Source organism: Rhinatrema bivittatum, chromosome 8 (assembly GCF_901001135.1).
Source record: "Rhinatrema bivittatum chromosome 8, aRhiBiv1.1, whole genome shotgun sequence".
Lineage (NCBI taxonomy): Eukaryota > Metazoa > Chordata > Amphibia > Gymnophiona > Rhinatrematidae > Rhinatrema > Rhinatrema bivittatum.
The window spans coordinates 167,182,314-167,199,859 of record NC_042622.1 but is presented as its reverse complement, the minus strand read 5'-3'; the positions used below and the strand labels follow the sequence as shown (position 1 = coordinate 167,199,859).

Sequence of the window (17,546 nt, the reverse complement as noted above, 5' to 3'; positions counted from 1 at the left end):
CTGCTCTGTCTCCTGCAGATCCTGGCTGGGCCTCTATAAACCGGGGGGTTCTGGTCTGTGATGAGTGCTGCAGCGTGCACCGTAGCCTGGGCCGTCACATCTCCATCGTCAAGCACCTCCGCCACAGTCCTTGGCCCCCTACTCTGCTGCAGGTAGGAGGGTTGGTGGAGGAGGGGGGGGGCCTGTGGGTTGCTTCTGTGTCCTGAGGTGACCGTAGCTCAGCTTATTCTGACGGGACTAGTGAGGCATGAGAAGATACTGGCAGTCCATCCCCACACATTTCGCTGCTTGCTTTGTGACTTCAGGTGAAAGCATAAGAAGTGCCATACTGGGTCAGAGCAAAGATCCATCAAGCCCAGCATCCTAGTTCAGACAGTGGCCAGTCCAGGTCACCAGTACCAAAGCAGCTTGCCCCTCCTCTCACTGACCTGCCTGTGGTAATGGAGCATGGACGTGTCGGGCTGGTCTCTCTCTCTTCTCATGACCTCATTGAACACTGTCTGATGTCGTCAGCAAGAGAAACACGTGGGAGTGTTTGAAACTATTTTCTGGGTTAGAACTGAAAGCAGACAGCGGCCTCTTAAATATCTAGAAATACAGAGCTCTCTGCCAGGAGTGAGAGCTTCCTTTCCAGGAACGGCAGCTGTGCCAGTAATGCTGGGAGGATGTGAGCTGGAAGCAGAGCTTGCCCTCACTTTTGCTAAGTGCCTTTTATCACTGGGGAAGGAAGAGGCAGCCCTGTGGCCTTGCTATAAGGAGGGACTGTTGGCTGCCTCATCTTCTCTCAGGAACGCACAGAGAATCCATTCCCAATGCCTGGGTCATTCAGTGTTGCCTGCTCTGGAGTCGTGCACGCCTTTGGCTGGCACTGCTCGATTACACTGGGCAACAATGAAAGTGTTATTGACCTAAAAAGGTCCTACTCTGTAGTCTCTTGATGTGCTGAACACGAATATGACCATGAAAAGTTTTTATTGGCTCTCGTTTTGAAGATATTTAATATAGTTCACTTTCTGTGTTTAGTCATGTAAATTTATCCAGTAGGACTGTAAATAAGCCTAGAATGATATAATATTGCATAATACCATCATGCACACATCATCCAGAGTTTATTACATCATTTTCTGATGCAATGCAGTTCTACTGCCATGCTGCTGCTGAGTAAGCTGACGTCAGCAGTGTACTATATGAAGCCCAGTCAGAAAGGGTGAGCATTTGAAATATTCATGCTGGCTGACTACTGCTGGACACTCCACAGAGATGCTCCCGAACAGGTGTACAAGAGACAAGCAAAGAAATCTAAGACGTAGTCTATGACTTCATTTTTCAAACGGTATTAACCATAGGTCTCCTACTATTGGCATGCAGTTCAAGATGTAATTATATTACTGCATATTACAAAAAAACTAGAGCCAATTTTGCATTTTCACAGTCACATTCATGTTTAGCACATGGAAATTTTATAAGAATTGACTAATTTCATTTCAGTAACATGACTTTTGTGAAAATTTGTTGCCCAGTGAGCTATTGGCATACAGTTCAAGATTTAATTATATTATTGCATATTACAAAAAAACTAGAGCCAATTTTGCATTTTCACAGTCACATTTGTGTTTAGCACATGGAAATGTATAAGAATTGACTAATTTCATTTCCGTATCATGACTTTTGTGAAAATTTGTTGCCCAGTGTTATGGGTCCATGTGTGGCACAGAGCAGTATCTATCTGATGATATTTTCCCACTGCAAGTCCTGAAATGGCATTTTGCTAATAAACAGGGTTGGTTGGGAATCTGTAAGCTCCAACGCATGCTAGACACTCTCCTGCCACAGCCGCACTGCACTGGCATGCATGCACTTAGCATGTTTGCGCTGCTGGTGCTAGTGAGAGGAGCTGAGAGGGACCGGAGGGACCATGCTAGTTTACAAGAGCTTACATCAGCCCTGGCCCCCCGCGGGAGTTCAGATCATCAGGAGGTCAGGGGCAGGAGTCTGTGAGCAGCAGCATTTACAGAGATTCGTTCTGGTTTTTGGGAGGCGGAGGAAGAAAGATGGAGGTCATGTAAGGGAAGCGGTTGACGTGATTAGGGGCCTGGCATAGCAATAGTGCAGGATCTGCGCTGCATCATCCCTAATGCCTATGTGCATGGTTCTCCGTTACCAGTGTGCCTCTGCCCTACTCTGCAGCACCCCCCCCCAGTTACTCCCAATACTGAATTGTCTGTCTTGTATTTCTCTCTCGCTTCTTGCCTTCCCTCTCCAGATGGTGCACACTTTGGCTAGTAACGGTGCCAACTCTATATGGGAGCACTCTCTTCTGGATCCAGCACAGGTGCAGAGTGGCAGGCGCAAAGCGAATCCTCAGGACAAGGTCCAGTAAGTCCCAGAACTTGGCCTCCATCCTCGTGAGGAGGTGCTGATGATGTGTGACGGGAGATTGAGCGGCGTTGTGCGGGAGTGCGCCATTAGCGTCCGCTAATGCTGTGGTGACGTGCGTCTGGGGTCGGTGGCAGCAGAATTGTTGTTCTCTTTAGCTGAGGATTGCTTTGCAGTGTCTTAGTGCACCTGTTAATTGACTTCTAGCCCCACCAAGTCCGAGTTTATTCGTGCCAAATACCAGATGCTGGCCTTTGTTCACAAACTGCCATGTCGGGACGACGACGGTGTCACCGCAAAGGACCTGAGTAAGGTAGGTAAGAGGTGCAGATTTGCTGCTTGCTTATCAGTTGGGCCGTGGAAAGCTTTGCATGGCCTCTCAGATTCTGCGCTGGAGCAACGCTGCCGATTTCGAGCCTTGCTCGTCTTGGTGCAGTGATTGCTGTTTTGGCCCTAGAGAGAGCTGGGTTTCTCGCAGGTTGTGATATTCTGTACTGGACTGACCTAAAGAGACAGTCCATGAGCTTCTAGGACCACCCAGGTCCCTTCTGTAGAAGTTCCTGCCTGGGAAATAGAGACACGAGGGTGCACTGGAAGGCTCATTATGGAGAAATGATTTTGTTCAGTAAAACGTATTCCAGAGAGAGCACACGAGAGAGGACTGCATTAACTTGGGCTTTAATTTGTCAAATGTTTTATTAACTGCTCCTCCAAATAATTTATTTGCTCAGAACTGTGTACAAAACAATGCATAAATAATGAACCAAAACAGACAAAAGTACAATTTCACAAAACTTAACAAATCAAGAATCAAACAAGTCAAATTCATAGACACATCAAACATAGTATTTTTTTTAATTTTTTTATTTGCTTCTCTCAAATAAGATGTCAAAATAGGACCATAGAGGTCAGCTAGTAAAACTCCTGGCGTGCAGGAGAAATGCAGGGGAGCCGGGATGTGTCTTGTTCTCTGAAAAGTTAGAGATGGGCCCTGGGTGAAGAGGATCTATTGTGAGGGTCAGTAAATCGGGGTTTCTCCAGGGAGGGGAGACCCCAGCATGATTTGATGGCAGAATGCAAAGCTGGAGTCTGAATGCAGTGACAATAACCTGGCCAAGTAACCCGGGCCTTTTCCCGTCCTTGCCCAAAGGCAAGCTTGAGGCTTGAGAATTTACAGTGAAGCGATCTCTGCATCCTTGCTCGTCATCTGCCGTCATTTACTGCGTTACTATTTGCTCTTTCAGCAGCTGCACTCGAGCGTGAGGACGGGGAACCTGGAGACCTGCCTGCGCCTGCTGTCGCTCGGCGCTCAGGCCAACTTCTTCCATCCGGTGCGTGCCTCTGTTTACGCTTCAGCTCGCCCTGAGGTCACGACCTGTGCTGGGGGGGCCATCACGGCCGGCTGCTTCGGTCAGGATCATGACCCGGGGAGGTGCCGAGGAGTCCTGGGGGTATTTATTTGCTGTTTGTGCAAGAGCTGAATGAATCCGTGGAGGAAGCTGAATTCAGAATGTGCAGAGCATCCTCTGGATGGGGTGCGGAGCGCTTTCTAAAGAAAGTGTCCTGGATGGGGTCAAGCTTGCTGGCGTCAGAGGGAGACCTGGTTCCTTCCTGTTCTTTAGGCCCTCACAGCCTTTGGGGGTGGGAAACCCAGTTCCTGATCTTTTGGTGATTTTTTTTTTTTTGCTCTGGAAGAAGGCTGCATCTCCCCCTCTCTTGCACGTGAGAGGTGATGGCTGTGGGCTTAATTCCCTGCTCTGGGGATGCTGCAGAGGCAGCGAACACAGCCCCTGGGTGGGGGAAATTCCAGCCATTGCACAATGGTGACACCTAGTGGCCAAACGTAGGTTGCAATTGAGCTGGACTCTGGAAGGAGCTGTGGTTTGCTGCCCCTGGCTGAGAGCAGCCACTGAGATGCCTGGGCAGAATTGTGAGGGGGAATATAAATAGAGAAAGTTGAGAATGAAGGCTCCCAGCACTGTAGCTGAACAGAAGCAAGCTCTGATATGAGTCGGAAACCATTAAGCACCCCACCCCCTATCCCCCCAAAAAGAAAAGAAATGGACAAAGGGCCATGAAGCTCATTTAGTTGAGGAAAGGGGTCTGGGTAAATGTGGGAAAAGGTTGGAAGCTGTGCATATGAAAATTGAGGGTCACACACACGATGGCTTCCTGGTGAGACATGGATTGGACAGAGCGAGGTAAGAGTAAGCTAGACTTGTAAGAAGCTGTGACCTGTCAAGCTCTGTACTGCTAAGATTTCCTTTGAGGCTCTATACCCAAGTGAGGAAGCACCTCTGACCTGCTGCCTGTGCCCTGCCTGCAGGAGAAAGGCACTACGGCCCTGCATGTAGCCGCCAAAGCTGGGCAGATCCTACAGGCTGAGCTTCTGGCCGTCTATGGAGCTGACCCAGGAGCCCCTGATGTGAATGGCAGGACCCCCATAGACTATGCCAGGTGAGTGCTAGCGTGACATTATGTGTGGGGAGGGCAGCAGATATGGGGATATCTTTCTGATTTGGGGCATTTTTCCTTTCTGCATGTATTTAGAAGCTGATTTGCTTGTGCTGAAAATGTTAGGTTTCAGCACAAGGTTTTGAAAACCTAACATTTTAAAAGGAAACGTTCCTAGCGTGTATCCAGCTGGACTCAGGACCAATGGGTTATGTCCTCCCCTGCTAGCAGATGGAGACTGAGTCAGGTTGCAAAGCTGACATCACCCTAGATACACCCCTGCAGTGACCTCAGCCCTCCAGTATCTCTCCTTCTCCCTGCAGATGTGGATTGTGCCTTCCCTATCGGGAACACAGTACTCTTTAGAAGAGGAAATTTTACCTTTAAATTGGAGAAAGCTCGAGCCCTGCTGACCTGCAGTGATACCTAAGGGGCCCTCCCCCAGTTGAGAATTCCTGAGGTGATTTCCGAGATCCCTCAGAGGTGTGCCTTGGTCCGGTAGCCGGTTCCTGGCATGAACTTTGCTGCTGAAGCAGCTGAAAGGCAGCAGGTGCAAGAAGCCAAGTGTGGTGGTGACTGCCAAAGCCCTCTCCCCCTACAGCCTGTACTCGCCGGTAAGTGCTGAGCCCAGGTAAGTAAAGAAGAACTCCTCCGATTCAGAGTGAAAGGGCTTCAGTAAGTCTTTCCTCCGATCTCCTTGCTCGGCACGCCATACTGACGACGTTCCTGATCCTGTTAGAGCACAAGGGAAGGGGATTTCCAAGCAGGTTGAGTGGCCCCCCCCCGATGGGCTACGCCCCGCTTCAGACTCGGTGGACACTCCATGTGGCAGGCCGCGGTGGCGCCATCTTGCACGTGGTTTGGTGTGGAGCCATTTTCCACCATTGACTGTCGGTATGCGTGGTGTGGGCCGGCCCTGTTGTGCGCCTAACGCGTGCATAACCGCAGGCATACCTGCGCACATAAATACACGCATACATTCGCTCACAATTGGACACTTTTATACTTAAGCACATCGGGGTGGATTAGTGAGCGCTCGAGCTCAGGTGCTAACCGGCTGAATGCACAAGCTACAGTTACCTATGGCTCCGGCAACAAAGAAGCACAAGTGACACTCCCTTTGTGCTGCCTGCCATATTAGGGCCGCACAGTTTGACCTAGAATCTTTCCTGTGTCACCACTGTGAAGAAGCCCAGGGAGGGCTGGACTCTCAGAACTTCTCCAAGCCCAGCCCCTTACAGTCAGAGGATGGGTCAGCCACAACCTTATCTGATAGCACCCCGGATCTGAGCAATCCTTGGGCTGCGTCCTCCCCGGGAGAGGGCAGTTCAGCGGCCCCCTATCCCAGTTCCTCCTGGGCTAGGTATGGACCTGGTGACCTTTTCTTGAGTGGAATTCTTTCAGGGTCTTCAAGCCTTTGTTTAGGCGCAGTCAGCTGCTGCCCCTGCCCCGGTCTGAGCCCTAGCTGGGAAGGCCTCATCCTCCCAGCCCTATCAGCATTCCTCAGGATATGCCTTGCCTCACCAAGGATATCCCTGGCAGGGACCCAGACACTACGGACAACAATGGGCATGCAGACTCATTGGAGGATGGGGAAATCCCCCCAGGCTTGGAGCCATATCGGACCATGCTATGGCTTTTCCACAGAGATGAATTGCCGGCTCTGGTCTTCTAGACCCTGAAGACTCTCTGGGAGTTTCCAGCATGGACCCTATGTCAGAACCAAAGAAGAATTCCATCCTGGTGTCTCTATGGAAAGCCTCTTGCTATTTTCTGATGCTGGAAGCCATCCAGGAGTTGATTGACCTGAAGTGGGGTGCCCCTGAAGTCAGTTTTAAAGGAGGTTGGGCCTTGGAGGCCTTGTACCCTCTGGACCCGGTAGCCAATCGCCACCTGCATTTCCTGAAAGTGGACACCCTGGTCTGCGCCATCTCGAACACCTATCCTAGTAGAGGGAGGAGTGGCCTTGAAGGATGCACACGATCGGCAGTTGGAGTCCATCTTTAAGCAAGCCTTTGACGCGACAGCAATGACACTGCATATCGCTTTCTGTTGTGCCCTGGTGGCTCATTTGTGTCTGCTTCTCTCAAGAGAGGTAGATAGTTCAGAGACGCATCCCAGAGAGGCAATGGAGCCTGCTGCAGCCTTCCAAGCGGATGCAAGCTGTGACCTAGTGCATACCTCGGCCAGAGGAGTAGCCTTAGTGGTAGCAGTCAGAAGACAACAGCTAAGTATGTGAAATTGATCAGCAATTGTGGCCTCTAAGGCAAATCTTACAAAGATGGCCTTTAAGGGATCCCTTCTATTCGGAAGCAAATTGGAAAAGCTAGCCAGTAAGTGGGGGGGAATCTCCAGTGCCTTGGCTACTGGAAGATAAGAAAAAGAGGTCATAGCTCCCCTCGCCCATGAGGAGTCGGGCCAGCGCTTCCGGCCCTACAGAAACTCATCATTTCAGACATCTCTGCCCTTGGAAAGGTCTCTGTCTTTTTGGAGCCGACAACCAAAATGAGGTACTGGTTTGGGCTCAGGTTCGACCAGAACTTCTCAATGAAGTTTGGCCGACCTGTCCACGTGACGAGGAGATAGGGGGCCAACTATCCCTCTTCTATCAGAGGTGGGTCGAGATCATGTCAGACAAATGGATACTGGACAGCATATGAGAAGGATATGCTCTAGAATTTCACAGCATCCCTTGGGGCTTATTCATATCACCTTGCCACTTCCAGCACAAAAAACTGGCAGTGGAATCCACGTTGATAAGGCTTTTCAGTTTGAGGGTTATAACTCCGGTACCTACACCCCAGGAAAATATAGGGCGTTATTCTATCTATTTCATTGTACCCAAGAAGGATGGGTTCATTTCGCCCCATCCTGGATCTCAAGAGTGTCGATCATCTGCGAGTAATTCACTTCTGCATGGAAACTCTTTGCTCTGTCATAATGGCCGTACAACCGGGAGAATTCTTAACATCCCTGGACCTCTCGGAGGCCTACCTTCATATCCCAATCCATCAAGACCACAAGCGTTTCCTACGCTTTGTGGTACCAGGCTGCCATTATCAGTTCTGAGCGTTGCCCTTCGGCTTTTCAACTGCTCCCAGAATATTCTCCAAAATTATGGTGGTTGTAGCGGTGGCACTGAGGAAAGAAGAGATCCTGGTGTACCCTTACTTAGATGATTGGCTGATCTGGGCGAAGTCGTTGGAAGAGAACCTCCAGGGGACCACCAGGGTCAGGTCCCTGCTTCAGGAACTCTGTTGGATCGTGAACATGGGCAAAAGCAGTCTCAAACCCTCCCAGTCCTTAGAGTACCTGGGAGTCTGGTTCGACACCAAGCAGGACAAGGTCTTCCTCCCTTGAGGATAAGGAAACCGATGTGCCAAGTGCGTTGGTTGACGAACACAATACGCCCCAGGGTGTGGAGCTATCTCCATGTCCTCGGCCTGATGGCGTCAACCCTGGAAGTAGTACTGTAGGCAATGGTGACATGCGGCCACTCCAACGCTCCCTGCTGACACGTAGGAACCCACTGTATCAAGACTACTCTATTCGCCTCCACCTACTGATTGGAAGTATGTTCTCGGCTCCAGTGGTGGCTACAAGAAGTGCATCTAAGCAAGGGTATAAGCCTATTCCCACCGAACTGGCTAGTCTTCATGACGGACGCGAGCCTCTGAGGGTAGGGAGCCCGCTGTCAGGAATTGACAACCCAGGGACAATGGACCAAGGAAAAGGCGTGCTGGAACATAAACCACCTGGAAGTTCGAGCTGTCATATTAGCGTGTCTGCAATTCAGACACAGGCTCCAGGGTCAAGCAGTCCGCATGATGTCGGGCAACGCAACAATGGTAGCCTACATCAACCGCCAGGGAGGAAACAAAATCCACCAAATGTCCCTGGATATATAGACCCCCTTATGGAATGGGTGGAGTTAAATCTACAAGAGATCTCATCCTCCCACATCGCGGGAAAAAACAATGTCAGATCAGACTTTCTCAGCAGGGAGAGTCTGGATCCAGGGGAATTGACGTTGTTGACCAGAGCCTTCCAGCTTCTAGTAGATCGCTGGGGCCATCTATCCATCAACCTACTGGCCACATCTCACATTGCAAATGTCCCCCGATTCTTCAGTTGCAGAAGAGATCAGTGCTCCCAAGGGATTGATGGCTTGTCCAGACCTGGCCAGTGAAGGACTTACTGTACGCCTTCCCTCAGTGTCCTCTGCTGGGCAAGGTCATTCGCAAAATCGAACTCCACAGAGGATTAGTCCTTTTGGTGGCCCCAGATTGGCCCAGATGAAAGCTCATTCCACTAGGGCTCAGGCTGGGCGGAAGCTAAGCTACCATCTCCTGTCGACATCTGCCGAGCAGAGACATGGTCTTCCTTGCACACTTTCTCCAGGTTCTTTCGCCTGGACGTCCAAGCCCAAGAAGACGCAGCCTTTGCGAGAGCGGTGCTAACTGGACCATGGGCAGCCTCCCGCCCTGTTCAGGAGTAGCTTTTGTATATCCCATTGATCCTGAGTCCATCTGGCTACACGCTAGGAAATGGAGAAATTACTTACCTGATAATATTGTTTTCCTTAGTGTAGACAGATGGACTCAGCATCCCGTCTACGGCTGCCCATGAACAGTGCCATGGAATTGCACATGAATCTCGAACCCAAAGAGGTTACGGGTAAGCCATCACCCTATCCCTAGATGTGGGCACCTGTAATATTGCTGGGATTCAGTGCTTATGTTTGGTTGAGTACAGTTAGTCACCAGTTTTTTAATCACTTAAGTTGTATCCAAATTTTACTCAAGTTTTTCAATTGTATGTCCACAATGGCTTTTGAAGAGAATACTGAAGGGCTGAGGTCACTGCAGGGGTGTATCTAGGGTGACATCAGCTTTGAAACCTGACTCTGTCTCCATCTGCTGGCAGGGGAGCATAACTCATTGGTCCTGAGTCCATCTGTCTACACTAAGAAAAACGAAATTGTCAGGTAAGTAATTTCTCCATTATTTTCCACACTTCAGAGCGGATTATATTCAGGTACTGCAGGTGTTTCCCTATCCCAGAGGGCTCACAATCTAAGGGGCCTATGCAATATTTTGGCACAGGAAGCGGGTGCTGAACAGTCAGCGCCCGCTTTCTTAACGCCCCCCCCCCCGGGGGGGGCATCATGTGATATTTAAATTAGGGGTCGCGTTAGCAAGGGGAGCCTGAGTGCATCGGACCTCCACCAGTTAGGAAAACTGATGCCAATTTTAAGGGCGTCAGTTTTCCTAAACATTGCACAGCCAGGGATTCAGGAAACGGACGCTTGTCAGTTGTGCGTCCATTTCCTGCACCCGACTGCTTTTGTTTTGTTTTGTTTTTTAACTTTCTTTACTTTAGTTTTTCCTCTTACTTAATATCGCAACGATATTAAGTAGGAGGCAGTACAGAAAAGCAGTTTCTTCTGGTTTAAGGAGCGCTCGGCTATTAATGCCTGCTGCAGGCAGGCGTTAATTTCTGATTGCTAAATGTGTGTCCTAGAAGCACTTTTTTTTTTTTTTTTTGGCATAGGGAGTGAATGCCTAATAGCCATATTCACATGTATTTGCATGTGATGAGCGCTATTAGATTCACTCCGTGTTGGATGCGGGTTGCAGAGGTGCTAAACCCCTTATTGCGTAAGGGGATTAATTAGCGTCCAACTGCGGGTTATACAGTACGCTCAGCTGAGCGCACTGTATTGCATCAGCCCCTTAGTTTGTACCTGAGGCAATGGAGAGGGAAATTACTTGCCTAAGGTCCGCAGTGGGGCATTGACCCCTGGCTACCCTGGTTTGTAGCCTGCTCCTCCACAACTTAGCCTGAGGTCACTATGGAACAACCATTTGTGACATAATTTCAGCAGGGGACTAATTAAGCAAAATAATGCCCCAATCAAATTAAGTTTCCAAAAGAAAACTAAAGGACTATGTGGATATAATTGCATACTTTGGTGCTGCACAAAACAGGCAGGCAGTGTGCAGATAGGAAGGGCTCTGACAAACATGTGACCTTTTGACTTCTGACTTTTTTTTTTTTTTTTTTTTTTTTACAGGCAAGCAGGTCAGCATGAGCTGGCCGACAGGCTGGTGGAATGTCAGTACGAGCTGACCGACAGACTAGCTTTCTATCTCTGTGGACGCAAACCAGGTACGCTTCCTGGCCATGCCGCCGTGGCCTTGATCCCCAGGAGCTGCTTTTTGTCCTCTTCCTGCTCAGACTGGTGTCTGCACGCTCGCTGCCACTCCGGATACATGTGTAGGCCAGCGCTATGGCATGGCACGGACACTGGCAGACTCAGACAGATGAGAGCTCCTCCTTGCTCATTAGTAAGTTGTAGTGAAAAGGATGCAATGAATGCACACCTGTCCTGCTTGTGAGACCTGCGCAACACTGCAACACAATATTGTGCTGTCGTCTGCACCTCGGGGGGGCTGGCCTGTCACCCTGCCAGGCATTGTCTGGAGACTGGTGGGAGCTAAGAGGGGGGGTTGTTTATACTGAGATGGGGGGGTCTTCCCTTAAAACTCTCTCACCAGACATCGCAGCTGTAAACCAGGCTGGAGACTGCCATTATATGATTGTTTTATTTTTGCTACTTTACAGATCACAAAAATGGGCATTACATCATCCCTCAGATGGCAGACAGGTGAGACTGGTGGTACAGTTGCGGGGCGCACGGAAAGGAGTCGAACACGTGCAGAACTGCCCCCCCCCCCCCCCCTTCCTGCATCGTGGCTTCTTTCCCGCAGTTGATTTTTGTCGTCATTTTTCAGTGGCCAAAGTGATGCCAAACAATCTCACCCTTGTACCCTGAAGCTTGGGGAAATAATTCTTTGCCAATTCATACAGGGTGTTGTGCAGAGAAGGCAAGTGTGTGCCTATCCACGCCTCCCACATCCTCCCTTACCTTTTGGGCTTGCGGTTCAGTCGTAACCAACCTCTACTGGGGCTTTATTCACAAACCTCCTCAGTGGTACCTGTGCACCCCAAGTTTGACATTACGTGTTGCCATTCTGCAGTGGCTGGGACTCCCCTGGGAGGCTCAGAAGTGGGACCCTGACCTCTCCGTGGCCAGACTGCAGCTAGTCCTGTGTACAAGGCTGAAGGTTTCCTGGAAGGGCAGCAGGGCTTTGGTGGATAGAGATGTGGTAATGTTGTAAGATGTGTGTTAAATGCCCCTTCCCGCTCGTAGAGCACAAGCAATTAAGAGAAAGCGAGAGACCGTTCTGTTTCCCCTCATCAAGGATATATTGGGGGGGGGGGGGGGAGAAGGACTCTTGACTTCACTACCTGTGTGCAAGCTTCTCCACTGAGGCCCTCCCCACCCAAAATCCCTCCATTCTTCCTGTCTCCTCCTTTTCTAAGCTCCCCTGCTGCTCTCCCTGCCTTCCACCCAATTCCCCTCTCCTCCGTGCCTCTCTCGCCTCCTCCATCACTGGATGTCTGTGCGTGATGGCAGCCGTGGGATTCTGCTGAGTCTGGAAGAATTGGAGCCCTGGTTTCTGCTCTCTTGATACCTGCAGCGCAGAAGCCTGCATTGTGTTTTTATAGCTTAGGTACTGGAGGTATTTCCCTGCACCCAGAAGGCTCACGCGCCAAGGGTCCTGTTTACTGAGGCTTTTCTCCCATTCTGTGCTTAGGGAACGAGGCCCTAAGTTTGTACCTGGGGCAATGGAGGGTGAAGTGCCCAAGGACACAAGGAGTGGTAGTGGGATTTGAACCCTGGTTCTCCGCCTGACGCCCTAACCGCTAGGCTGCTCCTCCACTCATAACCTAATGTGCTTATCTCATCCCTTGCCCAGGGTAAACTGCGGCGGTACAGGGCTGGGCAGGGGTTCATGACCTCTGTTCCTTGCCAGGCGCCATCTCCCCTGTGGGGGAAGAAGCTGCTCCACGCTGAATCTTCAGTGCCACATAAGTGCAGGGGGAAGCGTTGGCACTTCCATGGTACTGGGCTTCACCCCCTTTGCCCCCCCCCCCCCCCCTGGAGGCTGCAGACTGTGTCCGTGGCATCTCATGCATCGATGCTGCTTTAGTGCCTGTCGGGAGAAGGCCCGGGTAAATCTGAGGGTCTCTCTGAGCAAATTAATTGTCCACCCCCCCCCCCCCAAAGATTCCCAGTAACAAGACGAGAGACCATGCTGGGTCTGGCTTTCTCCTGAGAATGGCATGTGCTGCCGTAGCACCTTCTAGCCCTCGTCTGAGCCAGCACCTGAAGTGTGCTGCAAGGGAGCGCTGCGTGCCTGCACAGCAGCCTGCGGCATTCTTCTGCCTGCTCCCTCGTGCACGGGGGTGGGTGGAAGGCAGAAGGCAGCTGATATCCAGGCCCTGTGTTCTCTCTGTATGTGGCTGGAGTCTCCGGCATTTCCAGTCCCCTGCATTTTGCATGAGTTGCTGGGAAGACAGACGAAAAGCCGGGGTCCAATTCTGCAGCTATTGCAGAGACCCTGGGGGTGGAAGGTTGAGGCCTGTGCTTTTATTGCACTGCCAGATGTTAGGTGCGCTGCAGCTGGCGTAGGTTTTTGCTTTGACTTGCAGGGGGTTGGGGCTGATGTCCAGAGGGGCTTGCCAGTGAAATTTGCAGCAGGGACGGGGACGCCCCAAAGACCTGCATGGGTCTAAGCCTTCTTACTGTCACTGCCGAGCACTTACGCCCTACTCTGTCTAACAGACTATCCCTGTGCAAGAACTTCTAGTCGGTCACGAGATTTATTTCCAGTCTGCCCAGGCTCCTTGGCATTGTCTGAGAGTAAAGTTGAGCCCCATATTTGCAGGAAAAATATATTTAATCGGGAGCATTTAGCCACCTCCTTATTTGTGCAGTTTTATTTTTTTTCATTGTTTGGAAATCCATTACTACATTTGTACAGTTGTACACCGCATTGGTCACCCCTATGGGGTTGGAAAGGCAGTCTATAAATTATTATTATTACTACTAATGCTATTGAATGTCACCCCATGTACTTAAATGTTCCAGGCTTGGGCTGCGTGGGATGAAGAAGACTGGAATTTGTAGTTAGTTTATCTTGTGCACCTTACTGTATTGGAGTTGCTTCTTGTTTATGGACTGGCTCCTGTACAGAGGTGTCCTGTGTAAATCACGTCTCTGTGAGCTCCGTGCATTGCACTGAGACTTTGCCCGATTAAAAAAAAAAAAAAAATTTCCAGGCCTCGGCGAAGCTGCTGCAATAGGGAGAGAGAACCTGCAGGAGCCCGGCGGGAGACCCCGTGTGTGTGTGTGGATGGATGGATGGATGGGGGTTCTGCTGCTCGCCTTTGGGTTCTAACGCCTGCCTTTATCCTGTTCTTCCCTTCGCTGCACTCTTCTGGAGCTAGGTCCCGCCCAAAGGGTGCACCACCGAGGTATGATGTGTTCTGCTCTGCGCTTGTGTTTGTGGAAGAAACGTGCTTTCTACCCCCCACTCCTCCACGAAGCCAGCTCGCTTTCTGCCGTGTTCAGCAGCTTCTGCCACTTGGTTGGGTGGAGAGCGGCCCTGTCCAAGTGCCTTACTTTCATGGGGGTAGGGGTTCGTAGCACGCATTCCTTTTTTTAAATGTTTTTTTTATTTTGAGTGTGGGGAGGGTGCAGGGGATGGAGGCTGTAGTTTTAATTTCAGATTCCAGAGGTGGATGTGCCCTGTGAAGGTGAAGATGCATGCAGGACACCCAAGCTAAGGAGAATGGCTAGAGAGAGAGGGCACGGTAGCAGGAAGAGTTGTCTATCTCGCCCTGGGGGGGGAGGGGGGGGTGTTATCCAGGCTCTCTCAGGGAGTCTGCAAAGCTTCCTCCCCTGCAGTGTCTCCAGCCGTGGGGATAACTTCCAAAGAGCCGTGTAGCAGTGGAGTCTGTGCACACTGTACCCGGCAGTTCACTGTGAGCACACGCAGGTGAGCTGCCTCCTCCCTCCTCGGAGGGAGTGTAACTCGCGCGTGTGCACAAGTGCCGACGCCGCTTCAGCTCTGCTCAGAGCATGTAAACGTGTATGCGAAATCGAAGGACTCGCGTGTTTTACATGCAGAGTCTGCGTCAATTAGAACAAGCCATTCCCGAGCCAAAAAAACCAGAGTAACCCCCCCCCTCCCCCCGTCTCTTCATGGGTGACATGACCACGGCGTCCACACTCGGCTCACTGCTGGGGAGGGGGGATGCTGGGGGAGGGGCAGGGCAGCCGGCTGCACCTTGCATGTCCACGTGTGCGGAGCTGGTCAGCATGAGTCGCAGGTGCTGCATTCTCCGCAGAAAGCACCATCAAATATCTGCTTAAACATTAGAAAGTGTGCAAAACTTTTTTTTTTTTTTTTTTGCTTCTTTACTGTGCAGCGAGTTAAGCATTCCTGCCCGCTGTAAGGGATGTGTTTCTCTCACAAAAGATTCACAGAACTGAACGGCGCTTTGCGTTCCGAGCAATAAATCCCAGGAAGCGAGGCGGCTGCCCGGTTGCCAGGGGTGTTTCAGGGGTCCTGTTAGAGTGATAGAGGGGGGCCCGGCTGTGCGAGAGCGCTGGGTCAGTCTTACTGCGCCCCCCTCCACGGCCATTACCCAGCGTGCACGTGTGCAGGGCAGAGGGGGCAGTGGAGATCGGACCTCCTGGGGATAATGATGCCACAAGTAGCTAAGAAACCCCTCCCTAGCTCCACCCTTCCAAAAAAATAATGTCAAATGCATTGAATTTTGCAAGCTAGTAAAACTGCAAGGTCAGCTTTATAGGGTCAGCCCTCAGTATGTGAAAAACTTCTGAATCTTCTGTCTCTGTACAGGAGACAACCATAAACCTCTCTGCTCTGCTTTCTTGTCCTCTCTACTTCCATAGCTTGGATCTGTCAGAGCTGGCGAAGGCTGCCAAGAAGAAGCTGCAAGCGGTACGTACAAAGTTATATGCTCAGGAGATCTTCCATTTATCTCCAGAACAGTACAGCGCGGAGCGAGCAACCCCCTCACACACACACACGCACCCCAAATATAGCACGGGCAGCAGCACATATCCTCCACATATGGCAGGAGCAGCAGTATTGCAAGCTTCTCACTCTGAGGCATCGACTCAGATCTCTGTCTCAGTCATCAAGCAGCCAAGTTCTGTTGCACGAAATCTGTGTTCCCTATATGTACCTGAATCAGTCCAGACTCCTGGGTTGTGCTTCCCTTCCAGCAGACGGAGACAGAGAGAGTTTTACTGCCACTTAACCGGAGGTGCCACCTGCAGTCCCTCAGTATTTCTCTGGCTCCAGCAGATGGTAGATGGGTTGCAGTCCTGCAGTTCTGCGACTGGGACAATTTTTATTTGTATTTTCCTTTTTATTTTGAGCCTTCCTCCCAGGGGTTTATTTTTGAGTCCTGAAGGATTCTCCCAGACAGGTTGAGGCGGGCGGGCCAGGGGTTGGTGACCCGTGTGTGTGTGTGTGTGTGCCCGACCCGTGCGCCTGTGGGGTGCAAATCTGGTGGTCCAGATCCCTCCCCTTCACAAGGCCGCTTGGTTGGCTGCAGGCTCTAGATACACTTTTTTTTTTTGTCTGAGACAGTCTATATATATATATTTATTTTTTTTTTATTATGTGGTAGGCTCTGTCTTAGTTTTAGGGTACTCCTTTATTAAAGTTTTTACAAAAAAAAAAATCAGTTTTATCCTAGCTGAGCGGCAACCCTGCCTTCTCTTATCAGTGCGGTAGGTTTGTTCCTTTTTGTTTCTGCTCGGTGTTCTTTCTTTCCTGTTTTTCTCCTGGCAGCGTGAACTGATGGGCCGGGGGTCAGCCTGCTGCGCGTGCGGCACGACTCGGCCTGTGTGCCGCATGTTCTGGTGGGGGGTGGGGGGAGGGTCCCCTCCAACCGGCCGCCTGCTGTGAAGCAGCGTCTGAGTTCCCCCGCTACCCCCTCACCCCCCGCATCGCATCACGTTGCTGACTGGGGTGCTGGTTCCTTCCCAATCAGCGTGGGAACGATGGCCATCTTGGATTTGCATTCAGCCATTCCCGTGCTGTTGTCACTGGCCCGTTCCGTCTCTGCCCACGATCGGGGGGGGGTGGGGGTGACGGTGACGGTGGTAACGTCGAGGATACCATTCTGCCGCAGCCTAATTCCTTGCCTGAGAAGGCTGCAACTTTTAAACCTTTTTCTGCTGACTTTGTGCTGCTGCTGGTGCTGCTGCATGAGGCTTTTCTAGCCAAGCAGCAGGCAGCTTCTGCAGCCGGGGGGGGGGGGCTGGGGGGGGTGCCTTCTTGACCCAAAACAGATTCGAACTTTGTCAGCATAGGGTCACTCTAGGGCAGGCAGGGCTCATCGGGTTCCCCCTTTGCTGCTGGCCAAGGTGGGAGTGACTCAGGTGACTCTTGAGGCTCCTATGGTATTGGAGGAGTCTCAAGACCCGGCAGATCTGGTCTCTGGAGAGCCGGATGCAGGGGACACTCTAGCAGTCCCACTGCCCAGGGGTGATGACCCAAAGGTGGTGCGTCTTGTTAAGAGAGAAGAGCACGACGCTTTGCTGCCGCTGGCCTTTCGGCTACTTGAGGTTAAAATCCCGCAGGTGAACTCTGATTTGGATGGTGCGGATCCAGTCCTTGATGGGATGCGGGGTCCGACACCCCCACACCCCCCCCCCCCCCCCCACGGCTTTTCCGTATCATAAATCGGTGCAGAAACTGGTGGAAGCAGAATGGGCCTCTCCCGATTCTGATTTAAAGGTGGGCAGAGCCATGGTACGG

The 17,546-nt window shown here is 51.2% G+C and overlaps 1 protein-coding gene across 7 annotated transcripts in view; it reads left to right on the top strand.

Annotated features, from left to right (window-relative positions):
- GIT1 (GIT ArfGAP 1) overlaps positions 1 to 17,546 on the top strand; it is a 103,533-nt gene that overhangs the window by 24,861 nt on the left and 61,126 nt on the right. For 4 of the 7 annotated variants that reach the window (XM_029611189.1, XM_029611190.1, XM_029611183.1 and 1 more), the window contains exons 2-10: positions 19 to 152; positions 2,264 to 2,376; positions 2,584 to 2,689; positions 3,621 to 3,707; positions 4,703 to 4,833; positions 10,907 to 11,001; positions 11,458 to 11,500; positions 14,191 to 14,217; positions 15,665 to 15,713. In XM_029611189.1, the coding sequence (XP_029467049.1) occupies positions 19 to 152; positions 2,264 to 2,376; positions 2,584 to 2,689; positions 3,621 to 3,707; positions 4,703 to 4,833; positions 10,907 to 11,001; positions 11,458 to 11,500; positions 14,191 to 14,217; positions 15,665 to 15,713 (785 nt within the window). The remainder of the gene's footprint in view (positions 1 to 18; positions 153 to 2,263; positions 2,377 to 2,583; positions 2,690 to 3,620; positions 3,708 to 4,702; positions 4,834 to 10,906; positions 11,002 to 11,457; positions 11,501 to 14,190; positions 14,218 to 15,664; positions 15,714 to 17,546) is intronic. The other 3 variants (XM_029611186.1, XM_029611187.1, XM_029611184.1) reach the window with 2 other exon arrangements.